Below are 9,974 nucleotides of genomic sequence, written 5' to 3'. Positions count from 1 at the left end.
CTTGGAGGATCCACCAAAGTCCAAACTTGTCTTTCCTCAATAGACTTTAATTCATCTTTCATAATGTCAAACCACTTCTTTTGTAGATTGGGAGTTAATTTTAGCACATCTTTATAATGCTCTGGAGATTCTTTGATCTGGGCAGTGAGAGCAAATTCAAAAGGATGCATCTCTGCTTCTTGATCTGGCATTCCTTTTGGAGATTCTGGAAGTGGGGTAAGTGGTGATCTAGGAGAAGGTGGAGTAGTTCCTTGTGGATGTTCAGTCCAATGACGAGGAACTTGAGGAGGTACCATTGCTGGTGGCAGAGCTGGAGAAGGTGGTCTGCATTCCTCATTGTATTGCCATAAGGCCTCTTCTCTTCATGGATATTATGTTCCACATTATGAATCCACTGTTGTGCTTGATCCTGATTTTGTTGAATATCTCGTTCAATCTGGATAGGAGGTCTATCTCCATATATGTTTCCAGGACAAGAAACAGGGATAAAATGATGCTTTGGATGAGGTTCTCTGTCTTCAGCAGGTGGTTGAGCTCTCTGAACATTTCAGGAGTCACCAGGAATATTTTGAGGTTGATAAGGATGCTGAATAAGATGAGGGTCAACAGGTGGTACTGCAGCAGGTGCTCTTCTTTGTTGTTGTTGAGCTCTAGGCTGGTCTGCAGCTCTATTCTGCTGTGGGTATTGTTGTTGTGGAGTATTAGGATGAGGTGGCTGCTGGTGATGAGGTGGTGGTTGGATCTGATCAGGATCCAGAAGTGAATGTAGGCTTTCAGAGTTGGAAGATGATGAATGGTCATCTTTGGAATTGGGGTCAAAGGTTTCAGTCTTTGAATCTGAACAGAAAGGAAAAGAGTCTTTTACAAATTTTGCAGTTTGAGAAATAATGATCTTTTGACCATTAAGGAATCGATATCCTTTAGTATTTGGTTCATAACCTAAAAATACCATCTCGATTGCATGTGGTTCCAACTTGTCTTTTCTTTGTTCTTTAGGAACCCATACAAAGGCTTTGCAGCCAAAGGTGCAGAAATAGGAAATGTCAGGTACTTTCCCTAAGAAAAGTTTGACAGAAGTTTTGAATGGAATCCATTTTAAGGGAGTTCTATTGTACACATGAAGTGCACAATCGAAGGCAAAGTTCCAGAAGTGTTTTGGAATGCAAGCATGATGTTGAATAGTGCCTGCTTTTTCAGATATGGTTCTGTTAAAGCATTCTGCATGACCATTCTGTTGTGGTTGGTCAGCAATGGATAATTGATGGGTGACACCATGTGAAGAAAGGAGCACCTTGAAGGTATGACCCATAAATTCTCCCCCTCGATCCAAATGGAGCACAAGAAGATGGTGTCCAGTAGTGTTTTGCATAGAGACCATCCAATTGGCAAAGGCAGTATAGGTGTCAGATTTATTGTGAAGATAGAGGCAGAAGCCATAGGATGAATAGTCATCCAGGAGAGTGAGAATATATTTGGAGTGAAAATAGGATTTGACAGGTAATTCAAGAAGGTCAGCATGGACCAACTCGAGAGGTTTGGTAGTGTGTTTCCAAGAAGGTTTGAAAGCATCAGAAGACAATTTGCCTTGTGTGCAACCTTTACATGAGGATTGCTCCCCCTGTATTTGTATATCAGGAGTGCCTAATCTGCGAAGATGTCTGAGAACAGCCTGAGCTGGGTGACACATGTGATTATGCCAGATAGACTCTAAAGAATTCCTAACCAGAGGGTAAAGGACCGTGAATGCATTGGTAGGTGGAAGCAGTATGCCCACAAATCAGTGTGGCAGTGAAGTAGGTGAGGCTACTTTCACCTCAAGTACAATCCAGCTGTCTGGTGCTTGGATCACTTTGCTAGTAAGTGTCACTGTACTCCTATACCCATTTTTCAGGAGTGCATTTCTGGAGCATAGCCTCTTTGAAAATAAAGGGCTGTAAACAACATTATGAAGTGGTAGGTTATGCCCATTTTCAAGGTGAATAACCACTGTTCCTTCTCCAAGTAATTGTACTTGACTTAACCCAGCAGTTGATGCAAGGGAAGGAGTAGTAAATTCTCAGAAGGTAAGGAAATCAGTTTTAAAGGGTGTCACATGATGTGATGCACCACTATCCAACATCCAGATTGACTCACCTTTTGGTAGGTTCCAGAATGATGCATGCACACCCAAAGGATAAGTGTCAAAAGCATCATAAGCATTCCTATCAAATTCGCCAGGGAAATATCCTGCAGCTGATTTGTTAGGGTCATACTTGATGTCTGGATTATGCTTTATATGAAAAGGTTTACTAGGCACAGGTGCAGGAACAGATTTGTGAAATTGTCTAAGAGACATAGGGTGGAATTTCTTTTTCTTTAATAACGGAACTCTGAGAGATCCTCTGTTGCCACTATCATGTCCTCAAACATGTCTGGCAAGGAAATCATCAGTCCATATTGATGGCGAAGCTGTCCCACCATTGTCCTCAACATTCCTAACCACCACCATGTTCTCGCAAGCCAGAACAGGATTTCCCACTCATATTGAGGGTGAGATGGGACTACAAGGACATATCCTGTCCTCCCCAATAATGGGAAGGGGAATCTGCCCTGAATGAGAGTTTGAAGTCTCCCATTCCCATCATTCCCATAGGGACTGGTCCACTTGCTGGTGAGTGAGGGCTGCTCATCAACAGATAGAACATGTGCATGGTGAATTAGATTTAGGAATATTGACATGAATCTTGACTGACTCAACTTGATCCAGTTGGTAATTGGAAATTTCATCAATATACCAAGATGCAAGTTGGCCCATGGTAGCATCCACAGGGTTGTTGGGAGTATGCTCAACCAACTCCATAGCTGTGGTGATATCATCATGAGAAAGGTCGGGATCATAGGTCTGAGTGTCAGAAATGATGTGAGACCCAATATAAGTATTGAGGTCAGAGGAATAAACTCACTCAACAGGAGCTGAGTTATCCAGAGTGTACTTGGGAGAGAGGTCACAAGGAATAGACATTGCAGTAATGTCAAATTCCTCAGCAGCATGTTCCCCATACTGCTCATCATAGCCATAAGAGTGAGTGTTAGGATCATAAAGACAATCCTTGGGAATTTCTTCAATATAAGCAGTGCCAGCTGCTTTGGCACCTTCAACTTCAACAGCTGAAGCTTGGGCTTTACCCTTGCCTTGGCAATGATTTTTCCCTCAGCCATGAGAGCCAGAAGACTGCTGTTGTTGTGGGCAAGGCAAATATCCACCACATCCATGACCTCTTCCACCAAAACCTCTATATCCTCAACCTCCTCAGAAAGATCCAGAAGAGCTACCACCACAATGATCCTGAGTATTATGGCCACCTCTGCAGATATTGCAAAGAGGGGGCTTATTCATGCATGCCAGTAGAGAATTTGATTCTTGTTTAATCTGGGTGGAAGACCCAGAAGCCTTTTCAGTTTGTGGTAAAAGTGTTTTGCCCAATTTATGGGCCCAGACTTCTTTCATATGAGGTATGACAGTATTGGCAGAAAGTTGATTGGCAGGAATAGAGGAAAAAATATTAACAGGTGCTTGTTCCCATGCTTGTGACATGGAATGAACCAGGATGAGGGCTTTCATTTTATCATTTAGGCCAATTCCTTGGCCTTGAATAGCTGCCATAATCATGGTTATTTTGGAGATTTTAACCATAATGTCATCCTTCAGTTTAATTTGGATTTGGATAAGGTGTTGGAATTCCATAAAGGTTGTCATGGCAGAAGGATCGCCATACTTGTTTTTAAGTTCCGCCCATTTGGCATTAGAGGTTGCCAGGGTGTCAATCGACATTGTGATCATTGGATCACAATACAATGTAAGAATTCCTTGAGCATGAGTATCCAAAATGTTCCAAGTGTCCTGTGCAGCTCCAGCATTAGCTGGTTGTGCAGAAGTGCCATCAACAATATTCATGATGCCAAGAGTTTGAAGATATGCTTTCATGAGAACCGACCAAGAGGCATAGTTGACTCCATTGAGTTTTGGAATCTGTTTCGAAAGACCTTCAGACATCTAAGTGTCAAAAGTCCATTAGCAAGTGTTCATATAAGAATGACTTGGTTGGATGAGTCGAATTGGAAGGTGGATGAAGGATATGAGATCCCCAATTTTTGGGTCTGTGAGCCGATGCTCTAGCAGATTGTGATTTGCGATTAACACAAGGTTTTGGGAAGTGTGGATGAGGATTTTGCCAAGTCTTTTTGGGGATGCTAATTCCTTTCTCAGCAAATCACTTTGCAGCAATGCGAGAATTATTGTGCTCTAGACTGTCAAAGTCTAGTGGAGGAAAATAGTGATATGCAAAGAATGACCAATTACAGTCATGCAGCAGTTCACCTCCAGTATTGAATCCCAAGTAGGGATCAGTGCAAGGATAAGGAATAGCAAAAGACATATGATGGTGAAAATGAGAACATTTTACAAGTATTTCAAAAACATTATATGACTCGTCCAGAATACATTGATCAGTTTCCTCATGGTATCACCTGCCTGATATGTACAGTATGTCCATCATACCTAGAAGAGGATAAAGCCTGCCTAATGGCTCTAGCTGCATGAGCTCTACTAAGAGCTGTGGTGAGTATTCCTTGGCATCAGGGTTCCACAAGATAGTTGAAAGAACTATTCTCCATGGTACATTTGAGATCATTAAAAATCTCTGCTTTTCCAGGCCAGTAAGCAAATCTGTGGTTACCAGCAGTGTCAGTCCACCCAAGATGTTTGTTAGCTGCCATATATCCATAGCTACTTCCCAAATCGCCTTCTCGTTTGAGCTCAGTGATAAACCAAGCGAGACTGCTATCAAAGCGGTCTCCTCCTCTTCTCCTTTCATGGAACCAGCCAGGGACACATGAGATGTTGGTTGACCTGTCAGTCCAAACTCCTCAGAAATGGTGTTCAAGATGCTCGTGCCATACCCGAAGAGGAGGGATGATCCTGCAGAAGCAGGGATCATAGAGGACATGGGTGTTATAATAGATATAGACAGATGTGTTGTGGGTGATGGTGAAGGCCAGAACAGTGAAGAGGGCAGGATCTTCATAAGTAACTGAAGGGAGGTCGCAACCATTGAAATTAGCGATTGTGTGAGGCGATGAGGTATGAGTTAGTTTAGGGAAGAAGTCAGTAAGATAACCATGAAAAGCAACATGAAGGCTGGGATAAAAGTATGGAGAATTGAAGCCAGGAAAGTGGGGCATTTGTTGCCATGCTGTTTCCACTGTGGCTAGCAGAATGAGATACATTGCCAGGTTAGGCTTCTTGAAGAATGCCATAGACAATGGCATGGCTTCCTCCCAGGACGAACAATTGCATATGTACAACATCTCTATGAACTCAATTATCTCCTTAACCACATACTTCCTCCACTTTGGTTCCTCCAGGTGCATTCCATCATGGTGCTCAGCAGCAAGCAATTCAGTGCATTTAGTGATGACGAGAGACATTCTTTTGAAGAATAAAGACCATAGATTAGTTCCCATAACTTGTGTAAGAAACATGAACAAGTTATAACAAATCGAACTCAGCAAGATCGTTGGCAGGACTGACAATTGCGAGAATGGGCTCTGGATGGAGCAACTTGTTCATAGCCTGAACTTCCTCTGGAAGAGGAGTCGGTACTCAACGAGGAACAGGAGGATTGTGAGATCCTTCCTTGGAGTATGGTGGTATGGGATCTAGGTCTGCCTTGAAATCAACATCAGGAAGATGGAAATGTAAGTAATGAGGCAGTGGAACAGGAAGCATATGATGTGCAGCAATTAGGGTGTGAATGCCAATAGCATTTTGTATGGCATTTTGACAATGCTGCCACCAGAGAGTGAGTCCTAGAAATGTAAACCAAAAGGCGGTGGAGCAAATAAAAAGCTCCTGCAAATCAAAAGGATCAAAACCACCATAATGGAGTAAAAGAATAGCTTGGTTTGCACCAGTTAAAAGTGACAAAGCGAAAGTGACTACAGCTAACCCTAGCACATCTAGGCCTACATGATCCATAGTGATATGCCTGTCAGCAGTGATCGCTCTATGCAAACTGCATGAACAGCACAATGCCTAGAAGGCAGGGCTCATAACCTATTGCACAGAGGACAGGCTACTACGAAGAGCTAGACAAGAGCACTTGCCTTTATGAGTTAGTGAGTAGGTTTGAGATGATAAGCTTGTTGGGGCTCAAGTGTTCAAATGAACAGTAGATTGTCTGAGTAAGATGATGGGGACTCTAGGAGAGATACCCTGAGTTTATATACATGTAGCTGTATGCATGGACCAGTAACATAAAAGGAAGGAGCTACAGTATAGTTACTATGTATAGTAAAGAATAGCAGAGAATGCTATGGAATATGATGCAATAGATGATATCATAATGACATCATTGTGAAGCTGATAACCAAGCAAAGTCATGTGATAGACAACATGTTGATGCACATGTAAATCTAGAGTCAGAACTATTAAGATATTTCCAACAAGTGGAGTCATGGCACATGGTGGTGGATGCATGCTGACATATTCACTCCTACCCTGTTGGCCTGGGGGTTCATAGCTTGTGAGTGGAATCATGGCAGATGGTGGTGCATGCAACCTGATTATATTCACCACTGCTTTGCTTGACTTGCATGCATAGAATGTGAGTTGATGGATGAAAAATGGTGGCCATGGATGGTTGCTGAATGTGATTTTTTCTCCCACCCCATTGCATTTGCATTCATAGGATGTGTGTGATGTTGTGGCAGCATTTGGTGGAGGAAAATATATATACTCACAATCATCATCATTTCACTTTTGGCCTTTGGGTCTTAGAGAGTGAGTGTTGTGGACATTGCCCATTTAGCATTCTTTCACAAGCTCTTCTCATCCAATAGATGGTGAACTTGATCACTGCATATATCTCTAAAATATTGTTGAGACATTGTGTTAGGATGTAGGTGCAATCTTCCCATGGAGTATGCCTCTTTCTTATTTCTCCTCTTTCTTATTTCTCAGCATGTCAGTTCTCACAATTCCTCTAAAATCCTGATGAAGTTTAGCCTATTACCAGAATGTATGGTTTTGTTCCACATCCCACAATCCTTCATTACCCATGTGTTTTCAGTTGGTTTGTCATTCTTTTTCCTACTTTAACATTGGTTCCTGTTTTACCCCTGATATCTTGTCAGGTGGTATGTTTCAATTCCTTTTTCTTTTCCTAACAGTCTATGATGTGTTGAATTGGTTGGTTATAGCAACCCATCAAACATGGAAGCAGTTTCATTTCCATCCCTACATTGTCCATGTCAAGGCAGCCTTCCCTGATGGCACTTGCAGAACATGGCATTGGTAAATTATTGCTCTTGATCCTGCTTGATTCTGAAGCTCATGATTACAGGTTGTGTAATTGTTTTTGAATACTTATTTTTCCAGTTGCAGGTCAAGGATGGAGGTACTACAAGGCAGGATGTGCAGCAGGATCTGACAGTGATTGTCAGAAAATATCAAAAATCAGGTGTCCAAAATACTGTTATTGCATGCATTGCAGAAGCCTTCCAGCAGCATGGTGAAAGTGTGGATGATTTATGTGCCATGCTTGTGGGTATAGCACAGGCAAACCAGATGTGTAAGACATATTTTTACCCCAATGATGGAAATCCTATTTAAACTGTCCACAGCAAAGAAATTCCTGAAATGAAAAAAAAGATAATTTCAACTCTTATGCACTTCACTATTCTTGCTAAGTCCCTTGGTTCCCATCTGCCAACCAGTATGAAGATCAGATTTGCAGCATCTCAATTCCTACCAGAGTCTTTTTTTGAAATCTCAATCTCCTATTGCTTGGGAGAATCCTGTGAAATATGGAATCTGCTTGTTATTTGTATACATTCATGTCCTCTCATATAGTCCTGTGCAACCTTCAAATTTGAGACCTGATATCTTGCCATCAGAAGTTGGGAATTTGTACTGCCTTTATATAACCCCATGTAGATTGCTAGGATCTGGTAATTTATACAACAACCTCCAAAGTCCCATATACATCCAAACTGCCACCACAATCTTACATTTCTCACAAATGTGTCCAGTGGTATTAACCTTTGAATCCCAAAACATCTGTGTGAATAATGTTGTTAGTGGATATGCTCACCATTTATGGAGTGATTTTTTTTGAGATGTTCTCAGCAAACCAACTGTTGATAAAGCCAGAGGGCCAACAAAGTCTATGTATGGTTACAAAGAAGAGTAGCATGCTGGGGTATGGGATCATTGCTTATCATCAATTTGTATGGCATGTTCAGTATCCAATCTACACCACAACATGCCTAGTGTGAGGTTGTGGGGGTTTATCTCAAGCTTCCATGTGTGAAGATACTATATGGTATTCCCACTGTTGTAAGACACATGGATAAAACTTATTTACAATATTTTCCAAGCTTTGTATACATGAAACATTGTTTGTACTGAATGCTGCAACCCCAAGATGACTACTTGTTCAGGAGGAAATTATAGCAGGGACTACCACTCAATAATTATGAGTATCTTTCAAGCTTGCTGAATATCAGCTGAGCACTCAACAATCAAGGAAATCCTTGAAGAGGTATGCTGCATGAAAATGGTGCAGAAGGCCATAAGCATGCATATGAGAATGAGCCATGCTGACTTTGGAAGGAAACCTCCAAGGGATGAAGTGGTTCACACCCACACAGAAAGAGGAGTGATCAACACTCTTCATCTAATGAAAACTTCATATACATAAAGAAAGGGGATACAATTTATTGAAGAAAGATAGATCTTCCAATGAAGAGCAACAGATACCTGAGGAAGGATGGTGCAGACCATCAATCTTGTCAATGAGAACAGGATCACCTGTATGGTAAGGGGAAACAACCTCAGAAGTTCCTAGCAGGGATCACCTGCTTCAATTGCAAAAAGGAGGGTGTTTTGGCTCCTGATTGCCCCCTTCCTCAAAGGATAAAGGCAAAAGTGCAGCAAAGTTGTAACTGTTCACAGTCATTGTCCAAGAGGACACACAGTATGAGCATACTTGCAAGGAGGATAAGCTGGAAGAAGAAAAATTGGGTGAGCCTGACAAGGAAGAATTGGTACAAGTATATGAGGAAAATGTGGGTGTTAACCCCAAGGATATGGAGAAATCAGATATTGACAACACCCCAAACACCTTCAAAACATATTATAAGGTGAACAAGGATGACAAGCCTGTAGCTGACTTTGGCACAATGCACCACAAAGTATATAGTGTAGTCAAACTTAGTCACAACATATGGGTAGCCTGCACATCAAAACACCATTACTCATGTAGAGCCTGGTGCAGGCCCATCAAAATAATTTAGCCACAACACATAAATGGGCCTGTGGGCCCAGAGTGACAGTAACATACAAGCAGGCCTGTGAGTGGGTGATAACAACATATGGGTGGGGCTGTGTGGGTTAAGGATATCACAACACATGGACAGGCCTGTCCCACCTATCATGGATAATGATACAATGAATGGACTGGCCTGTCCATAGCATGATCTGCCCTGCCACAACATAAAGGTGGGCCTGTCCCTGGTATAATAGTGGTGCTCAAGGTGGCACTGGAAGCACTCTGGAAGCACTCTGTCTGTGTTCTGGCACTGGCTCTGGAAACATGTTCTGGCCACTACATTTTCAACTTCAACAAGCCAAATGGTGCAGCATCCCGTTGGACTCAAAATAAATTACAGTAGTTTTAGCAGTATATCAAATAATTAAATAGCTAAGTCTTGAAGAACAATGCCCTGCAAATCTCTCTGCAAAAATCTCCTCAGACAACTTGATGAAGCTAGCTTGCAGGTAGCAATGGCCAGGCTGGAAAATGTGCATCATGAAATTGATAGTAGTGATAATAGTGATTCAACCGCAACATATGGGGATTCTGATTCATCTCAGAGTGTCCTCTTCATTACTCCACTGTCTCTGATCTCTCTGATCTTGATGGATTCCAACT

The 9,974-nt window shown here is 41.9% G+C and overlaps 1 protein-coding gene across 1 annotated transcript; it reads left to right on the top strand.

Annotated features, from left to right (window-relative positions):
• Positions 1–8,810: 8,810 nt before the first annotated feature.
• Positions 8,811–9,714, top strand: F5J12DRAFT_787532 (uncharacterized protein; the record flags this gene model as incomplete). Its single annotated transcript, XM_051743657.1, has 4 exons — positions 8,811–8,858; positions 9,019–9,234; positions 9,306–9,393; positions 9,542–9,714. 4 exons carry the CDS (start codon positions 8,811–8,813, stop codon positions 9,712–9,714), a joined length of 525 nt encoding a protein of 174 aa, XP_051594232.1.
• Between the last annotated feature and the right edge of the window lie 260 nt (positions 9,715–9,974).

Source organism: Pisolithus orientalis (genome assembly GCF_024613125.1).
Source record: "Pisolithus orientalis strain OTSU chromosome Unknown F5J12scaffold_120, whole genome shotgun sequence".
Lineage (NCBI taxonomy): Eukaryota > Fungi > Basidiomycota > Agaricomycetes > Boletales > Pisolithaceae > Pisolithus > Pisolithus orientalis.
Note: the sequence above shows the minus strand (reverse complement) of the source record. Positions and strands in the feature narration are given on the sequence as shown.